The sequence below is a fragment of the Protobothrops mucrosquamatus genome, unplaced genomic scaffold (genome assembly GCF_001527695.2).
Source record: "Protobothrops mucrosquamatus isolate PMUCROS unplaced genomic scaffold, P.Mucros_1.0 scaffold314, whole genome shotgun sequence".
Classification (NCBI taxonomy): Eukaryota; Metazoa; Chordata; class Lepidosauria; order Squamata; family Viperidae; genus Protobothrops; species Protobothrops mucrosquamatus.
In genome coordinates, this window is record NW_015386654.1 from 273,318 (window position 1) to 295,203 (window position 21,886).

At 33.4% G+C, this 21,886-nt stretch overlaps 1 protein-coding gene across 1 annotated transcript in view; it reads right to left on the reverse strand.

Moving 5' to 3' along the window:
• ANK2 (ankyrin 2) overlaps nt 1-21,886 on the reverse strand; it is a 133,517-nt gene that overhangs the window by 44,757 nt on the left and 66,874 nt on the right. Inside the window, exons 23-28 of the mRNA XM_029283988.1 lie at nt 17,225-17,312; nt 16,518-16,621; nt 9,086-9,310; nt 5,835-5,989; nt 3,764-3,975; nt 1,305-1,509 (exon numbers count right to left, since the gene is read on the reverse strand). Coding sequence (XP_029139821.1) covers nt 1,305-1,509; nt 3,764-3,975; nt 5,835-5,989; nt 9,086-9,310; nt 16,518-16,621; nt 17,225-17,312 — 989 coding nt within the window. The remainder of the gene's footprint in view (nt 1-1,304; nt 1,510-3,763; nt 3,976-5,834; nt 5,990-9,085; nt 9,311-16,517; nt 16,622-17,224; nt 17,313-21,886) is intronic.

Consider the following 21,886-nt stretch of genomic DNA (forward strand, 5'->3'; position numbering starts at 1 on the left):
AGCTACTTTTCTCACCCACACTTCCTAATTGGAAAAATCCTAATGAGAGAATTTCCTTATTATTATTTCTCTGAGATTTAATTCAAGCATGAGAAGCTAAGGAGACTGTAGCTTTCTGGCTAGATGATAAAACAGAAAATATTGATCTCCTGCCCCCTTTGTTACTAACTGAAAAAAACCTCAACATTATATGACCAATATACTCTAAGACAAAAACTTTCTTTTTTATTTAAATGAATTAGAATTAATATGAAAATAACAGCTTATATATTTCGAACTCTATATTTAAACACTTCAACAGACAAGAAGAAAAGTAATGATTATATTTTAGAATAATTTTCAAAACAAGCTGATGCAGATATAACAGACTTCCTAAAATTGACATTGAGAAATCTCAGACCAGCAGAAATTTCCACATAACAAGTACCACTACCAAAGACCACTGAGTGGAATAATAGTAAGAGAATATACAATATGTCTCCACTTTGCTTTTTGTGACTCTTCAGAAAAACCTGTGGGGTTGGGAACCAAGCTGGACAATGATGCCGCTTGACCTGACCCAACAGTGACATTCTTCTAACAGAACAGAATAACAGTGTGTCAAACCGTCCTGTCCTGGCGCTTCACAAATCAGCCAGGAAGCGTCCGTGGTAATTTGAGACGCACTGTTGGAAGGGACCTTGGAGGTCTTCCAGTGTTGGAAGGGACCTTGGAGGTCTTCTAGCCCAATCCTCCCTGCTCAAGCAGGAAACACTATACCATTTAAGACAAATGGTTATCCAATCTCTTCTTAAATTTTACAATTCATCATTATACTTATATTCTGACAATTTAAAACTCTGAATAAATAGATCTGCCCTCTGTTTTACAAGGCAAATAAATTATTGATAAAGAGTCAATGACTCTTTCCATTGGACAGCTCCTATTCTTAAACTATCTATTCTAGTCACTGAGCATAATTTTAAAATAAACCAATACAGTTAAAATGGCAATTCATTGGTTATTTTAATGATAGTATTCATTATTTGGTTAGACAATTTGTATTTTCACTATAAACCAATGCTCTTAACTATGATCTATGGAAGACAGTTTACATAATTTTGTAACAGAGCTTTAATGAAAATTTTAATGACCTAAACCAACAGTCCCCAACCTTTCTGGCTCTGCGGACCAGTGTTGATGATTCACCTGATTCCCAACAGGCCGCAGTCCAGCACTGGGTCATGGACCGGGTGTTGGAGACCCCTGACCCAAACCAACAATCAGCATCATGCATGAAATTTCAGAGATATATGAGAGCTTACCTGTTATGCTGCATAGTAGTCTTAGAGTAGGAGTCTCACCTCCATAACCATTTATCATCATATCACTGGAAGCTTTCGGAACAGGAATGGTCATAGTTATTGGCTTATGGAATTTTCTTCGCCTAGGTTCCAATGTGACAATAGGGCTGAATGTGGCTTTATTGCCTAAAATTTTCTTTATAAGTTCACTGTGCATAGGTTGGGCCTATTCAAAGACAATGAGAAAATAAAATTTATCTTAATTAAAATTGCTTGAATAATGATTAACTACAATAATACACTTTGTTCTATGTGGTGATGATTTCTCTTGATTTGCTACTAACTGATGTCTTCTGCTAATACTCTCTCCCTTACTGGTTGGCCATGGGCTATTGGTAATAATTATCATTTAACAAAGCTCCGAGGTATTATGATTTCACAGAATTCTCAAGAAAAGAGAATTATGACAATTCTCTGAAAAATCTTTAAATCCATTTGAATTATGATGGGATAAATTCACTTATCTCTAGCCATTAGGTAAGTACAAACTGAATATCTTCATGTTCTTATAGTCCTTTTATATTTTGTATATAGAATTCTTTCAGTGAAAAGTTTAATTCTTTTGGATTATTTGTGAATTAAACTAGACTTACAGCATGCTAATCATAAATTTGATAAAAGACAAAACTAGGAGAAATGCAACTAAGTTCAATCAACTCAGCTCATAATTCAATCCTACACTCAGAAGTCTTGTAAGTTTAATGAGACTCAACCCACAAAAAATGGGAAATTTAGTAGCCTAAATATTTTAAAAAGGAGACACATAGCTTTTATATATTACATGTACATGCATGCACAGATACATACATTATATATATGGCCATTAGTTTTAAACATCTGCTGTAAATTCGTAATAACTTTCCCTGAGAGATTTTTTTTTCTTATACAACAATAAATACATTACTGTTTGTTGTACATCTTGGCTATAAAATGTAGATGATTGTCACCAGTCCTTCTCCTTAGATCTTCTCACTAAATTTTGAATATATGACTTATTAAAAGTTATTACTGAAGTTGAACCTATGCTTTAGTATTCTCTGTTTTGTTTTTGTTCTAATTTCAGTATAGCACTAAAGCTTAGAAAATATTACAAAAAGGGGCACAATAGCAAAAGAGGAGGACTGAAAAAATCCAGAGAGTTACTAGACCAGTGGTGGCGAACCTATGGCATGGGTGCCAGAGGCGGCACTCAGAGCCCTCTCTGTGGGCACATGCACCGTCACCCCAGTCCTAGGCCTTCAGCTGGGTTTTATAAAACCTTTTCGCTTTAGGCCTCCACCTCCGTGTGCAAAAAAAAAAGTTTCAATCAGTCAATTCAACTTCTCGCGGGAAAAAAAAATCTTGCAAAGATGGAATTGATTGATTGAACTTTTTAGTCCCACCCAGTCTGCCGTTACCACCGCAGCCACGCCCAGCCAATGGGCCACACCCACCCGGCACCCTACGATGCACAAGTGGGTTTTGGGTTGCAGTTTGGGCACTCGGTCTCTAAAAGGTTTGCCATCACTGTACTAGATGGCAGCAAATAAATTTCTGGGTATTTAATCTAGATTTTTGCCACCATGACCTGGTAGCTGTAAAAATAATTAGTAATTGCACAATAATTTTAAGAAAGTGTTTTTATGTCTTTAGCATGTATGAATACATTTTTCACATTTAAAAAACCTCAAAGAATTTTTTTATAAATGGCACTACATAAGCATTACTGTTTGTGTGCTATGAGGAAAAAGGAAGTTTCAAAAGTAATATTCTTTCACAAGGCCCTGAAGACTTGGTTTTGCCAACGGACCTTGGGAACCCAGAGTAGGATAGAGCCCAAGAAGTAGCTTATTTGATTGTTGTCGCTGGGAGGTGGATAGTTATTGCTTTAACTCTTTGTATGTTGGTTTTTTTTAAAAAAAAATGTGAGTCACTGAAACTTGAGTGCGTGGCAATATAAATTCTCTAAATAAACAAATAAACAAATAAATCTGGCAAGAACTATTTTACCTGCCTCTTAAAGAGGACTCTTTATTTAAATAAATGTTTTGAATGCATTATCAGTTTTACATATAATTATGAAGAAATTTGGTTCACAGGTTTGCTACAAATTTTGGATATATAACTTAGTTAATACTTTACACATTATAATGGGGCCAGTTTCCTCCAGTGCTACTGGAATTCAGGAGACATAAAATGCAAAAAAAGAAAAAATACCATAGAGCAGGGGTCTTCAAATGTGGCCCTTTTATGACTTGAGGACTTCAGGCACGCTGGCTGAGGAATTCTGGGAGTTGAAGTCCAAAAGTCATAAAAGGGCCAAGTTTGAAGACCCCTGCCACAGAGGAATGATAATGAAATAGAATTACAGGAAACTACTCTTATCCTCAACAGAAATATTGGCTTCACCGATTATAATATTTTGATTTGTTTTCTCATACCTGAAGACCAACACGAATTCTCTTAGTTAATGCTCCCTCTGGAAAGACTGCTTGCACTTGTGGTACTACAGTACTGCTTAGTACACCACCCTCAGGTCCAATGAGGTTACTGTCTTGTTTAATCCGGGACACCACTGCAAAGTACTGTGGGAAATCTCGGGTGATAATACGGCAAATACGCTTCTTCTCCAGCTCTTCTGGGGTGTCAAGCACTGGGTGAAAAGAGCAAACATTACTTCAAATAGTAAACACTGGAATTGTTAAGAGAAAATCTTTATATTTATACACTTAATGCAGGGGTGGGGAACAATGGCCTTTTATGACTTGTGGACTTCTGGAGTTGAATTCCTAAGCCAGCCATGCTCAGGAATTCTGGGAGTTGAAGTCCACAAGTCATAAAGGGGACATCGTTCCATACCCCTGTATTAATGTATGGATTTCTTAATGCTTCAAAAAATATTTTAACATGAATGAGACCTCCTTCAGATAACCTAATTTCTAGGCATTTTTTTTTCTTTTCAGGATCACACAGAAGCTAGAAAAGTATGTTCTAGTGAACAGCAGATAGATGCTGTATTCTTCTGAGGTCAAAGTGCCTTTCCCAGATAATTTTCAAAGCTTGCACAGTCCTAATATACATTTACACACCTTTTTGCTAATTGTACTTCTAATCCTAAGAGGTGGAGCCAGAATAACTTTCTTAAAATTTGCTCTGAGTAGATTCAGGATTTGAATTTCACATTAAGAGAACAATTCATTAATTGCAGCTTACACACAGTTATAACAGTTCCCTTTAAAAGCTGATTATGGATGATCCCATCCATATATTCAGGATCATATTGGGTTTATTATTGGATCTGTACTGATGCATATCAAGCATCACATAATGAGCAGCAAAACATCTCAAATTTTGGGGAGGAAACACCTGAGGCAGGAGTTGGTACATTCTATGACTCTCTGCCTAAATGACTTGTTCTGACTAATGAAGCTGCTTGGATGAGCAGCAAAATGTCTCAAAATAATAATAAGAATTAGTCCAGTTGCAATGTCCCAAGCTTCAAACAATTCTACCTAGATTACTGAGAATCCTCATTGATACAACATATATGTTTAGAGGAGCTTGGTATGGTATACAATGTGAATTTCATCACAGATTTCATATTTGCTTTCTTACATTGCTTTAACATGTAGTAATACAAATTTTATCAAAATAGTTTTATATAAAACACTAGTTTAAAATATGTTAACTAAACTACCCATAGTACACAATCCATGTTACTCCTAAATTACAATTTATAATGGATAAATGCTCCATGTTCCATGCTCCATTTACTGACAATTAGACTTCAGCACTCTGTACCTGGCTGACTTGATAAAGCAAACAGGAACAGATCTTGGGAACAATAAGATTGGAGACTATTAGGCTATCCCTGCAGTGGGAAATCAAAATCATCCCCAAGAAGTAAGATTATGTAGTGTAGAAAACTACATGAATACATTTATGAGTCACTAGACCACCTGCGCCCCATTGGGTCATTGTTTTAGAGTTATTTCTTGATCAGATTTTCAATGCACTCAACAATGCCAGAACTTCTAATGTACTTGAAAAATTCTTAAAAATTTAGTAAGGTATTCAGAGATGTACCTTCCTTGAAAGCAGCCCATGTTGAACACAAATGTTTTATATGATTTTTATTTATAACATTTGCCAAATTTCAATTTCACAGAAGTCCTGTGTCCCAGAATTTGGATGCATTCTGTAAGTTAGCTCATTAAAGGTAATTCGTTTGAAAAAGTTTTGCTCTATGATGCACCATTTCATCCAATTACAGACATGAGATGTTTAGTAGATAAGAAACTTCAGTATTGGAATTTGTTTTATATTGCATTTTGCTCTTTCTGAAAATCTGTTAACATTTACTATATAAGTATTTTCATTATTTTAAGTGCATAAGTAATTTACTTATAAGGCAAATTAGAATTGCTATTTCTTCCAGCTAAGTAAGCATAGGATTTCTACTTTGATTTCTTTTTATTGTAGCTTTAAGATCTTGTTTATAAAAACATGTACCTTCATCCATTCCATTTAGTATTTCATTTAACTCATCTTCTGTAAATTCACAGAAATGTTCTTTCCAGTTGTCCCCATTCTCACTACGCAAAATCACCAGCTCTCTTTCTTTACCACGTAATGCCGCAAAGTGAGGGATTTCAACAATCACAGGCCTATTACAGCAACAAATTACGTTAAAAGATTGTGACAATAGAGAAACAAACAGATAGTTTTGTTTAAAGCCTGTAACAAAAAGACCTGGAACTCTACCAGCTTCTTTATTATTCCTTGCTATGATTGTGAAAAAAAGCATACTACAGCAATAGTACCTTCATACTGTAGCCAAGGATTATGATCAGCAAGCGTCCAGTTTTATTCTATATAAATAGAACCTTGCCAAAGAAACAGATATGAGTATTTTTTTTGTTTTTAAACACTGATAAAATCCATGAAATTGAAAGTTATTTTGAAATATGGAACTGTATGCAGGAATCCTTATAAAGAATGTTCTGTGTGTAAATGTTAAAGAAAAATTATGTTTTATAATACAGACAGTCCTCCACTTATGATCATAATTGAGCCCAAAATTTCTGTTGCTAAGCGAGACAGTTGTTAAGTGAGTTTTGCCCCATTTTACAACCTTTCTTGTCACAGTTGTTACATTAGTAACATGGTTGTTAAGACAATCTGGCTTCCCCATTGACTTTGCTTGTCAGAAGGTCACAAAAGGTGATCATATGACCCCAGGACACTGCAGCCGTCATAAATATAAACCAGTTGCCAAGCATCTGAATTTTGATGCTGCAATGGTCATAAGTGTGACAAACTTTTTTCAGTGCCGTTGTAACTTCAAATGGTCACTAAACAAATGGTTGTAAGACGAGGACTATCTGTAGAGGATAAAAGAAACCACTTTAGGCAACAGGATATTTTTGTCCTTTATTTGCATTGATTTTAACTGGCTCTTTATTTTCATTCACATTTTCAAAACTTTTTTTAATATGGTGAATATATTGAAATAATTCATTTCAGATTATTTTATAAATGCAAAGGTTTATAAATGTTTATTATGCATATCTCTAATTCATCGTCTTAAAACACGCTTTCTACTTTTCTAAACTCTGTAAATACATTGTTATTTTAATAATTTCACAAGAAGAATTGAATTATGTACTGCTATATTTATTGATCATGCTAAATGTTATGTTATATCTAATATATAAGGTATCATACTGGGGACTATGGTAGCAAAATAATAATAGTAATAATGCAACAGATTCCTTTGCTTTCAGTCCAGGTTGCTTTGCTACAGACATCAAGCACATAACAGCAGAAGTGACTGGTACATTCTATAACTAATATTTTCTCATGCTAAATCAAAGGTGAGGTCAAGGAACTTTAAGAAAAAGTAGAAACATATCACCAAAACAACAACCACATATCACAAAGGCTAGAAATGGTCCACTAAAGGTTAGGAATACATACTATAAAATCATAGAAAGGACAATGTCATGGGCACAAGGACATAAAAAATAATATTGCAGAAGGAGAAGAATGGGAAGGCCGGCATCCATCAATTTGTTTTAAGTCTCTCCTACCCAAGAAATTTGGTCCCTGGAGGCCCCAGCTGTAGGATTCGGCTGACCAAACTTTCTCCCTCATTAAGTGGGGGAGGAGCCGTAGGCAGGTGAAGTTTACTGAGTACATCCAAAGCAGCAGTGAAAGAAAGAAATAAAAAAAAATACCTTTATGTACTTTTTTTTTTTAACCGAACCCCAGTGCCACTGTCTGCTCAGAGTGGAATTAGGCTTACACTGAACAGGTTTCTGCCTTTCTTCGTTTGTTTAAAAATGACCCTCTTATCACAGCAATTCAAGAAATCAGTCTCCCATAATAGAGAAACTTATGGTTTATAGGTAGGTCCTATGATACATTAGCATCACTTCTTGATATTAACGGGAGCCACTCAGAAATGATGAAAAAATGCATGACAATATGGCAACAAGATTTGGTTTGGCTAGAAGTGTTCAGTGTCTCTGATTTCACTGCCAGGACACCACCCAGGAAAATGACATGGTATAGGATATGGACTTTAAGAAATTATTTGAAAACTTTTCAATATATGCCAGTTTTCATAGACAATCCTCACAAGACCGAAAAAATAAAATAATCTTGGTCATTTTTAAATTGGAATTAACATAGGAACCTAAAGTACATGATGTGCATAGGAACTTGATTTGGATTTGGTGCATTTTTTATTTAAACCTGTATGTAGTTTTGAATGGAGCTTCATTGAAATTCTAGCAGCAATCGTTCATTACTCATTGATTAAATTTAGGGATATTCTCATTTCCTTGCTAAAATACAGCAATAACAAAATAATAACTTGATAGGAGATAGATGCTTTGCCTAGTTATAATACATATTAGATTCCCTCTAAAAACCCCAACCTCTAAAACAAGATATTATTAGAAGACAACTCAGACTTAAAACTTGGTTAACGGCCTTAGATATGTCTAATTTGCTTCATAACAGATTTAAACTGTTCCTTTTACACCTTCATCCTTTGGTTTCCAGCAGAAGCCATTCATTCATTCTAAGCAGAGGGGGGGGGTCTTTTGATCATCCACTTTTGGATGCCACCACTGATAAGGGGAAAATGTCGGTAAAATAAAAGTATTGAAAAGGATAGTTTCAGCAAAAACAAATAACAGAAGGAAAACAAAGACAAAAATTGCTGAAACATTTGCAGCAAGTTTGATCTTTCTGTGAGGCCTTGCAATATAAGGATAAAATGCAGTCAGAGAAGTGGTTCTATTGCTTGGTCCCAGAAAAATCACTGGTTTCTGCTTCCCAGGAGGTCTCAATTACTGACAAAATACCTACTGAGAGAACACAAGTTCCTTGTAAAGGGAGCATTAGCTTGTGTTGCATTTTTCAACAGGTATTAACATTTATATTGACAACATTTCTGCTGCTATTTTTATTTAACCTTAAAAGAGAATAATTAACTGATGTATTATAACAAAATGGGTTTTCTTTTACAGCTCAGCATGGCTTACACCAGTTGATTTCAGGAAGCGCAGTAAACCTGACTTGTTGCTTTAAATTAAAAGGTACACAAGCTGATTGAATTATCAGATCCTTTCTGTGCACTGCAAATCTTTTCACTTCTACTGTTAAAATGCCAAACCACCCCACACTGGATCAAGTGAAATTATTATTTCCTTATTAATTAGTATTTGGGATTACTAAAGGAAAATCCTTACCCAAGAAATTGAGCACCAGAAGGCCCAACTTCAATAAGGCGACTGGCAAGACCATCTCCTTCCACCATTGGAGGCATTGTGGCGAGTCTATGGCGTTTGACCAACCGGCAAGTAACTCGAGTTGGAGCAGTGCATTTCCGAGGTGGAATAATGATTCGAAGCCCATTGTGTCTGCAACCCCGCATAGCACCACCTCGAGCATCAACCATAAAACTGACCAGAAAACTGAAAATTGGGAAGAAAAATTAGGCATGAAAATGAGTTATAATGTATGTTACAAAAATATTTCAGAAGCAACATATTTTAAATATGTGTACTAATCATTCTTAGTAATCAAAATTAATAATATTTATGTATATTATGTACCTATAGTTAAGCTGTAGTTAGAGCTTTTAATTAATTGCACAGATAAAAAACTCAGAAATATTTTTATTACTTTTAGGGAGTCAAACCAATTAGCAGAATACTAACAAAAACTCAGTTGATTAATTTATACAAGTTGTCCTGGGTACTACATAGAGTGTTGCGGTAACATCCAGCTCTATAACTTATGCTAATAATGTTGATTAGAATATTGTGTATAATATAAGAATACAATAAAATTATTAACACAAAAGAAAAAATGAAAAATGGGTAGCAGTTTTCTCAGTGTCAACTTTTGTAAATGTTCTATCCTAGCAAGGAGTAAAATCTCTAGGATGTTATAAGATGTTGGAATTCTACCCATATAAGAAACCTGTTATTTGTCATCTGAAGTTTAAATGTAATAACAATAATAAATGAATTTGACAACTAGCAAAATATAATGTAAAATGTATAGAAATATGGCCATGTGTGCGGTGGACATTTTTCATTGGTATCTTCTTGCAATTCTGTCCCCTAAGGTAAAACTAATAGATAATATAAATATTTTGTATGAAAAACACATTCTGAATTTATTTCTTTTAAAGCATCTACTACATTTTGATTTTTTTCCAAGTCAATATAACATGCAAAATATAAATAAGCAAATCAATGTGGATGAAGATGAAGAACCATGATCTGCCATCTTGAAACATGCCATGCATCCTAAGTCTTCCCTATCTCTCGTCTCCAGGGATGTCTGTACCTTTACCCCAAAGCGTTGTTGTTATTGTTGTTGAGGACAATAACAGTAAAAAAAATTAGCAGTTACAATGCTCCATGTTTACAGCTACAGTGTCAACCACACTTTCTAATTTATGGTTATCATGTAGCTATAACTATACAAGAGTTATCCTGCCCAAAGGAAAGTGGGGAGTTGCCAATTCTAGATCTTACCAAATGCAATCAGGAATCCAGGAAGGGCATTTTATTTCAGGTTTCAAAGAGAAATGGACTGTAGACAAACAGTTGGTAGTTTTGTAGTATAAAATTGCACAGAGAACAAACAACACAAAGTTATGGAAGAGTGCATGCATTGGTGGTTTCAGCAAGGAAATAATATATTTGCTAAAAAAAAGTGTTATTGTTTAAGGGTTTTGTACTTTGTGGGGCTGGAAAGTAAGTCCCATTTTGACTAATGAAACTTAATTTCTAATAAATTTGCTTGGGATTTCCGTGTTTATTTTTAAATGTGCATCGATTATCTTTTCCTAACAGTCAAAAGTTATATAACTGTATGTCCTAGGCCTGTATCAAAATTGCATATAGTCAAATCCTTGATTTAGTAATTCTTAAACCTTTCTAAATAATTCTAATAAATATTATCTGACAATTACAGGATGAAAATAAATGATGCACTTGTCCCAAATATCTACCCCTATCTTTTATACTCCACTGATCCCCCAGTAAATAAAATAATGTTCAAATATTCCAACATTTTTGTTAAATCTCAAAATCTCCTGAGATTCTGCTTGAAAATATCAAATCTTATACAAATCCACTAAAAAATGACAAAGTTTCAAGTTTCAGATTAATTGTCATTGCCGAGTATATTATAATATCCAAAGTCTGGAAAAAACTGCCCATAAATAGTTCAATTCAATAGTTATTGGAAGAGGACTCCGTGTCTGTCCGTGTGTTTTGTTTTTTAGCAGAACATTTTCTTTGCCATGAGACGAAAAGGCCTTTTTTCATGCTATACAAATATATTATTAACATCCTAAAAGAATAAATCAGCAGGATGCTTCAGAATCTAAGGGAAAACATATCCTGTATTCCCCATTTTTGTAGCGAGTATTCAAACACTCTTAAAAACTATACTCTTAGATCAAGAGAAAATGCTTAAATTTCACTATTTCTGGCTCATAGTCTAGATATAAGAGACTATTTCTTTGGATGTACATATTTTCATTTGTCTTCTTAATTCATTTAAGTTGCTCATATTAAAAAAAACAAATGATAAGATTATTCTAGGCAGAATAATTCTGATAAAAACACACACTTTACATAAATTTCACACTTTCGGATAAAGCAGAAAAGATAATATTCTTTTTTTTAAAAAGTATCAATAATTTGAGATTGTTCCAGGAAATTTCAATTATAAACCTACAAAACATGGTCTTTTTTAAAAAAAATAAAGTATCTCATTATATACCCCAAAGTGCCTATACAATTAAACATTTAATTTAAATTACTATCTTTCTCCCACAAAATAGCTTTCTGGGAAGAATAAAACTCTGCACAGCTGTGCTTACAAAAGATATTTGAGAAGGATGTGACATATGGAAAATTACAAAAAAGATTTATATTAATAAATATAAATTAGATGCTTTAGATGTCTAAATATGATTTTCATGCAACCAGAGTCAACAGCCACAGCCAATTAACTGTGGATGCGTATTTTTTTTACTGGGAGAGATGGGAATAAAACACTCTATGCATAATGAGCTCAGGTACAATAGTTAGTCAGACAAGTAGACATGCTCGTCACCATAAAGATGGAAAGGACAATTCTTTCTGGAGTATTTCCACAATACCCCCCCATACCAGAATTGTATTGTATTGACTATGTCAGGCAGGGGAAAAAAGGAAGGGGCAGCAACCAGTTAGTCAAGAGTGTAAAATAACTAGAGCATTTCTCAAACATGTAAATAGTAATAATAATAAGGTCAAACAGGGGATTCTGCATTTTAAAATGAAATGAAATGAAAAGATCATTAAAGTGCCCAATTAAAACCTAATGAGAGCAGTTTTAAAAAATGAATATAATTCAAATTGTTTGTTAATAGTAAAGCCAGGTTTCCAGCTTATAAATATGTATTCTCTGTATAGTCACATTTACTTTTACGTAAGTCAGATTTTAAAAGTTTTTACTAAACTTACTAGATATGTTAGAGCTTTTGGAAGAAAAGCTAAAGTAGGGCTGCTAGTTTCACATGAACTTTTTATTGAATGAATATTTAACTGAAGGTCTAATTTTCTTCCTTCAGAAATGTTTCAAAACAAATATATTTTAAAAACAAAGTTAATTACTTTAAATTGCCAAATTCCAGTAGCCACAATTCTTGTGCAGTGCAGATATAAAAACTAAAAAGAGTGCATTTTGGTCCTTTGGAAGGCTTCCTACAGGAGTATTAGTCGATAATTGTATTGCTATTCGATGAAATTAAATCTTAGCTCAAGTGGTAAAATGAAGAGGATCAGTCTCCTACACTAAATAATAAATGAGATCAAGGAAGCAGAACATCTGAAAGTGAGTAAATTAAACGGATGGTAGAAGAAAGAAGGGAAAAGGAAGTTAGCATTAACATGAAATTATATATGTTCACCTGCTGTTTTCATTGTCAAAATATGGAGAGGTGTGGCTGCAACAGAAGAGACAATTTAGCAAAACAAAATAAAAAAGAATGAATGAATGAATGAACAAATGAAATAAAATCAGTCAGAAAAGATATCTATCTACAAATGGAGAAGATGAAAACATTAAACATACAATATGAAGAGCATATGCAGTAGCGAAGATGAAAGATACATTCCTTTGTAACGTCTTTTAAATGGTACTCTTATCCCTAAAATCATCTAAAATCATCTAAATGTGGAACATTTGTTATGAATGTTCTAGGAAGTCCATAGATGTCAAGGATCTTCTTGCTAGCCATATTTATTGTGGACATGTTTCAGTCCACTTTTCTGGCATGCATGCATGTATGGATGTATGTATATAGTTATAGAGCTTTTATGATAATCACCATTATACAGCTGAACAATAATCATTTGCCTCCATGTGATAAGCCAACAATGTTTTAATTAATCATGATATGTCTTGCTAAACTGTTCTGCATTAAAAAAAATTAAAAAAAGAACAAATCACAACTTTGCAGCAGCAAATTGTAAAGACCTTAACACTGACTGCACAGATATTGTGTGACTGCTAAAAAGTCAAAGTTCAATTAAGTTCAATTAAAGTTACCTCTAGGTAATTATATATGCTTGCAACTTCTCAACTTATGTCAGTGGATATTAGTGAAAGTGGATTTAAAAAATTACCTTCAATCTTACATCCCTTTTTATTTTTTTTTCAAAAATCTGCTCACTAGTATTTAATTGCACATATCAGTTCCTTTTCAGGTTATGCTGAGCTGAAAATATTTTGCATTTATTTTTCCAAGTGTTTTTTCTCCATAATTTTTAGCTCAAATGCTATCACTATTTCCCTAATCATTTTCATTCTAGGTTTATTGCAATATATGATTTTCCTGTTCGTAGAAAAGAGGAACAAAATTTTCGTTTCTTTCTTCATGGTGCTGATCTAAAATTAACAAATATGTCATATATACTTTGTGCACTTATCTGACAATACTAACTTTAAAAAAGAGTTTCAGAAACTTTATAAGTATATTACCACTTTTTAAATTTATTCAATTTAATTTTTTTTTTAAATAAAGCTTGGTTTCTAGCTGCTAGGTCCTGTTTCTTATCAATCTTTGTGAAGATACTATATTAGGTAAAAGCAAGAAATATCATTTACCTTGTTAGCAATGATCCAATATCCTTTTTGGAAGACAGGCAGCTAAGAATAACAACTCTAATTATTTGTCAATTTTAAGTACTAGTCCCCTCCATATACCTCCCACCAAAAAAGAAAAAAGAAAGAAAAAAGAATCAAAATTTGAAAATTCTCTAAGAAAGTAATTCTAGAGCTAGTTTTTCTACAACTAAATATATTCATAAAAAGTATACACTATTTGAAATTTACTGTTACAATAACTGCTATAGATCCAATTTTGTAGCATACACACACACACACACACACACACACACACACATCTGTGTTGTTACAAAATTGAATTAGGATCACTCAATCCAGAATCTTCTTGCCAAAAAGAAGAACTGACCAGGAATATCTGCATAATAGAGACTGTGCACATATCTTCATGTATATGCACAAATTGCATAGACAAAGCCGATGCATAAACAGCTTGTTATAAACTACAGAGACTACAATTCCAAAAAGTGGAAGACAATACTATAGAAGCAATTCCAGTCTATCTCTAATATACTAATATACTAATTTTACAATTTCAATATACTTGAATATAAGATTTCTTTGATCCAGTATTTTTTTCTAAATATAAAGAATACTATAAGAATGCTGCTTAAATACTTGGAAAATGTTCTTCTCCCATAGAAGTAACTAACTTAAGACAGCATTGAATTTTTAACTGAATATATAAATCAATTGAATACATTGAATTTATATTCATATTTCCTATTCCATATCCCTCAAAAGATTTCTATACAACTTTTCCAGTAAGTTAACATTAAATATGCATAGAAAAGACTTGCTAGACTGGCTACTGTCTACAGTCATGCTGTTCTAAGAGAAAACTTACAGCTGTAAGCCAAGAAACAGTTCACATTCAGCATAATATGTCAGTAATGCTTTTGCCCCTAAACTTTGCTGCCAATCATTTCAAAGCAGGCATTTGTCTAAATTGATTATAAGTGCACAGCTGTTAACAAAATGTGCAAAAGATCAACCTGGAATTGCTAATCTAAACAATGTAAATGAAATTTTTTTTCCCCAAATTGCAATATTTAGGTGAACCTGAAGATTTCTTACAAGTTTGTTTAAAAGGCCATTAAGATTATTTGTCTCTCACAATCCCCTACCGCCAATATTATGAAAACTTATCATTAATTTACATGTTTTATCACACACAATTCATGAAAATGTTTTTTTCTTTTTATTTTAAATATATCTTTTAACTTTTTTGTGTTTAAATCTCATTTCAAAAGTTGGCGTTGTGATACTTACACTAAACCCAATAAGAATGGTTTCATTTTCACTTCATTAAAGAGCAGTTTCATATCCACACAGATACAGGTTATAAAATTGCTTTATCTGCTGAAGTTTTGGTTTCAAGAATTTTTGAATTAGAACCATACATTTTTAACCATTTCCTTTCTGCTCCTATTCACTTTGCTTCACTGACCCTGCACCTTATCAAGGTACCTGTCCATGTCTACACATCAGTACTATGCACAGTAGGGGTCCTACGGATGAAGTTAATTGGAACAACTTTCTTGTCAAATAAAAGCTTATATCTGAAACGTTTTATCACGTAGGATCCCTCTAGATAAGTATGACACAGATGAAACCTGTGTCATACAAATCCACTGAGTTTAGTTCACAGTTTTTTTGCATGAAGATGTCTTAAAGCAGAGGTCTCCAACTTTTCTGCCTTTGCAACTGGCGAGCAGGAGAGAGAAAATGGATCAGTGGAAGCAGCGGGCATGCACACTCATCCACGCAGCTCAGCTTCGGCAAGAGGTGGGTGCGTGTGCCTGCTGCTTGCGCTAATGGTGCTTCCTGTGCAACTGCAAGCACCCGTCACTTGCACAAATGGAGCTGCGCCGGTTCATGGGCCACTTGCATAGCCCAGTTCCAAATGAGCTGTGGGCTAGTATCGGACCGTAGCCTGGGGGTTAAGGACTCCTATTTTAAGGAATTATCTCATGGTTCTCTGTGTTGAAACTTAAATTTAAAAATTGATCTGATCAAACCTGGTAGAATAATTAATACCACATCTTCAAGTATTACAGCAAAAGAACCAGAAAACTGGATACCATTTATTAGCTAACATAAAACTACCATTCCTATTGACAATTTAACTCCAAATATTTTCATTATTTATAAGTTGTGAAAAATAATCTATCACAATACCAATACCAAATACTTTCAGAAGTTCATAACAATATTTAGAAGTTTGATGTCTACCTTATTGTATGTTCAAATTATTGATTTAAATCAATTTCAAATAGGTTTAAATGGGATGATCATAAGAAATAATGTTTTGTAACCATAAAGCCATTAGGATAATCAAGAATGACTTTTCAACAATTTTAAAAATATCATGAGAAACATGACTGAAATCTAAAATATGGTTGAAGATTAAGATTATTATTTTTCATTAATGAAATAAATTAATAAAAGATACATCAAAAGAAATTAGTTCTGATTACTTACCCAGAATGAATAGGGCTAGCAGAAAGCGTTATGTTGTCCAGATTATCGGGACTCCAACTTAAACGATATGAATTTCTCTCACCTTCTTTAGTTAATGCGGATATCTGAAAAAGCAGAGAAAAATGTTTCCTTTTTTTCTTTGCATTGTCTCTAATCAATCCATTAAAATTTTTCTATGTTTGGATAAAATATATTATTTTAGATTAATAAAACTCATGAGATAGGAAAAAACAATGTTTTAATTGCATTGACTGATTACAATAACCCTAGGGTAACAATATAATCCCATTCATGACTACTTAGACCAGGGGTCCTCAACCTTGGCCACTTTAAGACTTGTGGACTTCAACTCCCAGAATTCCTCAGCCAGCTTTGCTGGCTGAGGAATTCTGGGAATTGAAGTCCACAAGTCTTAAAGTGGCCAAGGTTGAGGACCCCTGACTTAGACAGAGTCAAATGCAGCTTACTCCTAGATAAATGTTTACAAGACTGAAGCCTTAAACCTTTAGAAAAGTCCACTTTTAGATTGTCTTGATTGAACTATTTTTAGAACTATTAATTTTAATATATTGTTTTTAATATTCTAGTATGCTATTATTTACTGTAATTTTATTCTAATACTCCTTTTCAAATTCCTTTCTGTATAACAAGGATTATTATAAAGCTATATATTGATTAGAATTGCAAAATAATCTGAGACATCTTACCTGGTGACTTGGGATAATGACGGTGTCATCAATCATAGTGCTGTCCCTCAAGTACGAGGTATGGCTCAGTGTACGGGACCTGTCTGAACTGAAGGATCGCAGGCTGGTAGATTGGTATTTGGGCAACATTTTCAGCAGTTGTGATGGTGTGGTGTAGATAGGATTATGAGCAAAGCACAGGAGTGAAAAAAAGCATGCTATTAGCACATAGTGTAACTTCCAGGGGAATTTTTTTAAATATACCCTCCACTATTCCTTGGAGTTTGTCATACTTCTGGAATTTCCATTCGAATGCACATGAACAGAATCACAGTATGTTCAATTGTTTGCTTACAAATACATCATGCATGTTTTGTGACTAATCAGTCCTACATGTTCTTTTTTTCTGATAGAAAAATCCATTATTTGTCTTTTAAAACATGAGGGAATTTTTCTAGAAGAAAAGCAGAAAGGATCCCCTGGAAGGTACATAGAAAATGGCCAGCCAACTGCTGTTACTACAGTGCAAGGTTTTTCTTTTATATGCCAACAGCATTTAAAAGCTTGCAACCACATCCATCTCTCTCATACACAGACAAAACTATAGAAAACCATTTGCTGAAGCAATGAAAGATGCAAAGCAAAAAAAGGTGACATACACACAACTAAAGTCTGAGCCCAATTGCCCTAGGTTTTGTCATTTTGAAAATCAAATTACAAATATATTAAGCCTTCTATGATTTCCATATAATTAAAGAATATACAGTATATTTCAAATACTGATTTTGACATTTCTATCATTGGAGTAATTGCCAGATGATAATTCTCATTTTTTCTAATTGCCTGGAATCATTGCAAACTTAAGGTTTCAAATACTGATAAGCATTAAAATATTAGCTAAGCAACACAATTTACTACTTCATCAGGCTAAACTATACAGATTCTTCAGGGCTATATGCAAAGCAAAATATTGCATAAATGGTAGAAAATACATATAATGCTTCTATTTTAATATTTCTTATACTGCATCAGTTGGCCAACTCTGCAGCCACTAATATGTACGATCATCCTTCTAATTTTGATTAAATGAAACTAGATACAACTGAATTTAATGTGGATTGATTTCAGACAACAGAACACAATTCATGTTCATGAAACCAAGTTTCTTTTTTCTTTCCTCATCTCTCATTCCAGCATATTGCACAGCATATGGGAAACTGCTGCTAACATAAATCACATTTTCCTTATGTAATAAAGCCAGGTAAATAAGTTTAGAATGGCAAGTTTAATAACAATCTGACTATAGCCAATGCAAAGGGTAATTATTATCTTATATTCATCATTTTTTCTCTGAAATATTATTTGTAACAAAAGGATATTAAAGGATATTAAATAGGAATAAATAGTGTGGCTTATTACATCAATGTGGCTAATTCCAGTCAGAAATCATAGTGAGAAAGGATTTTTTTCCTGTCCCATGCTATGTTCTTAATACAGTTAAAGAGTCCCATGATTTTCTGCTATTTTTTAAAATGAAAGATATGAACCATATCCCATTATTGTTCCTAAATCTATAAAAATTTGATGGGCAGTTAAATTGCCTGTGATAACATTCAATTTTAGCCTTTAAATAAGCAAATTCTAAGTAACTGGCCCATTTTTATACTTCTGTAAATACTAGAAGCAGTGACATAAGTGGTTGGCAAAAGATTTGATAGCCCAAATCCATTATTTCTCTGTTAATAATGTATTCCAATAAGTAACAAACATTCATACATAAGGACTTTATAAAACTAAAATTATGAGTTTTGGGGGACAGCATTTAACTAATTCTAGTGTTTGTAAAACAAAGCCCATAGTATTTGTTTAGCACATATTATAATATGGGAAATATAATTAAATACAGGATTCTTAGTACAAAATAGGAATTTTGCCACTACAAAGATAGTAGAAATTTATGATGAATTTGGAGTACAAAAAGCAAGTGCCTTCTTCTGTAATTAATTAAAAATGCACTATTATCATACTTGAGGTGAATTTGATCTGACAGAAAAACCTTCATTCTATTATTTTGTCTGCTTCAAAACTCACTATTACTCTACCAATCTTTCGTCTTTACAACCCATGAATTTTCCAGCTTTGAGGCAGCACAAAATAAGAACATAAATTTACTCCTGCACTGACACAAAGACTTTTTTTTCCTGCAGTCATCAATGTTTTTCCAAAGAACTCATTCCTATTCCACCGTACACAGAGCAAACATGCTTACTCTTTATTCTATTATTTTCTTATCTATTTCTAATACACTTCATTAAGTTAAGAAAAGTAAAAATACCTATATGGGAACAGAAAGTGACCAGAAAGAGAAGTATTATAGTATAGTACCCATCACTCCCCCCCCCCCGTAAGAAGTAATTTGGCTAGTAATAATAAGCATTCACACTGTGGCATTTTCTAAAGTTGATTTTCAATTAGCACTTTTCTAGATTATGGAGTGTGATAAAACTTTGGTTGATCTAATTACTAACTGTTGTCAGAACAGATTTTAGTTGTCCTGTAAATTTCACCAACTCTAAAATGCTTTTCCTCGGCAAGCTTGCAAAATGGAATTGGGGGGGGGGGGAGATAGATGCCATAAGGGAGAAGAGAAAGCATTGCTTCCAGGCCTCATAATACCTACCTGGGCATAGTACTATTGAAAGCATAAAAAGGAAGGAAAACAGAAATAAAAAAACCCCCATGGAACACTTTTAAAGATCCTCTGAGATTCTAGTGAATAAAATGAAACAGTTCTTGAAATGTGGTTCTGTAGGTGGATGGTAAGTATGAAATGTCCTATAGCAGAAACCAAGTGGCTTTGAGAACAAGCTTTGTTATCTGTAATAATGATCCATTTTTAAAGCAAGGTCATTTGTCATGTAGTGGCTACATATCTACTTACTATTAAAACTCCTTGGTCTGTAACCTTCAGTTGCATGAAACAATGCATCATAGAGCAACAATTTTTTAATCAATAAACCTCAAAGGTGCAACTTAAAAAATGCATCTAAAATTTGGGACCTATTACTCCTGTGGGATTGGAATTTGAGGAGGTCTTCAGGCTAAGCTTGGTTGTTTTCTTGCAGATGTTTCATTACCATACTAGGTAACCATCAGTTTTAGTAGAGAGTGGGGCTTGCTCTCATTTTATATTCTAATGGCTCAAGTCATTAGAATATAAAATGAGAGCAAACCTCACTCCCTATTAGCATTGATGATGTTACCTAGTTTGTTAATAAACTGTCTGCAAGAAAACAATTAAGCTCAAAGAATACTAAGGACCCCTCATTTCAATTCTGAGCTACAAATATTATCCTTTAGGATTGAAATTTGGGAAACGTGTAGCTACTTCAGCCATAGTAACATGATCATAATTCTTCATAGTCCTGGCAACTTCCCACAAGAAAAGACAATGGGGAAGCTGGCAGGAAATCAGATGTTACCCCAGCTTCCACTGTTTTGTTTTGTTTTTTTGCCTACCTATTGTCACTTATGTAAGTTTAGGTAAGGAAGTATCTCTGAAACAATGACCCAGTGGGTCATAGATTGTCTAGGATTAATATGAAATTTTGGGGAGCCAATCTTGGTTGAAATTTAAAAGGTGCAACGCCAGTATATCTGGAGGACATGGACTGTCTTGCCTCTTATGTATTCACTGTATATAGGATCCTGTGAAAGTGCTTAGATAAATATATTTGGGCTGTACAAAACATTTGAACAAGACGTTTCACAATATGCAGTAGCATAAAAAATTTAGAATGGTTAAACTAGCTGCATCTTTTGTAAAACTCACAAGGCTGTTTGGTATACTGGTCTTGTCTGTCTCCACACATCTGTGCATGCACAATCACTGTGATTCACTGGGAAGTTGATTCTAACTAATATGCCTAAGTAGTTATTTTTTTTTCTAGAGTTTTCTCCAACCCGGAGCATCTTTTAAAAACCTCTGCAATGATTCGTTTTGATGTAATTTTGTTCCTTGGTGTGAAGGAAGGTTGACAAGATGAAATGTTATTATTCATGTTATTCTCATTTTTTTTACAATACTAGGTAGATGCTATACCTTTTATCAAACAGAACTCATTAGTATTAAATATGTAATTATTATAAATGCTTTTTTGGTTGCACAATCACATCTTCATTTATAAACCTGTTTTTATTTATACAATGAAGTCACTGTTGTACTTTCATTTTTAATAACAAAGGATGGAAATTTATTTTAAAATCCTCTGCTCTGAATATTTCTGATAATTTGCATTGTCTAAATTCTTAAATTAAGGAATCTACTGACACGTAAAGAAGAAAGTAGTCTGTTTTTATACTATGTGATTACAGAGTTCTGAAATTAAAATCCCTAAATCCCTTTGTTTTTTTAAAAAAACCTGTATTTAACAATGTGTTTCTAATGCAAAAGATAAATACATTTTTTGAATCTATAATGCAAGAACTGCATTACTCATTGTGTTCCTTAGATGTTTCTTTTGTTCTATGGTGAAAAATGCTCTTTTATAACCCAATATCTAAAAAGCAGAGCTCTTGGAAACTTATAAAAGAACAAATAGACATTTACAATTGTTACTGCTAACAGTAGTATTTGCTAACAGTTTATTTTTCTCCTTAATAAAGTATGTTTCGGTTAAATCT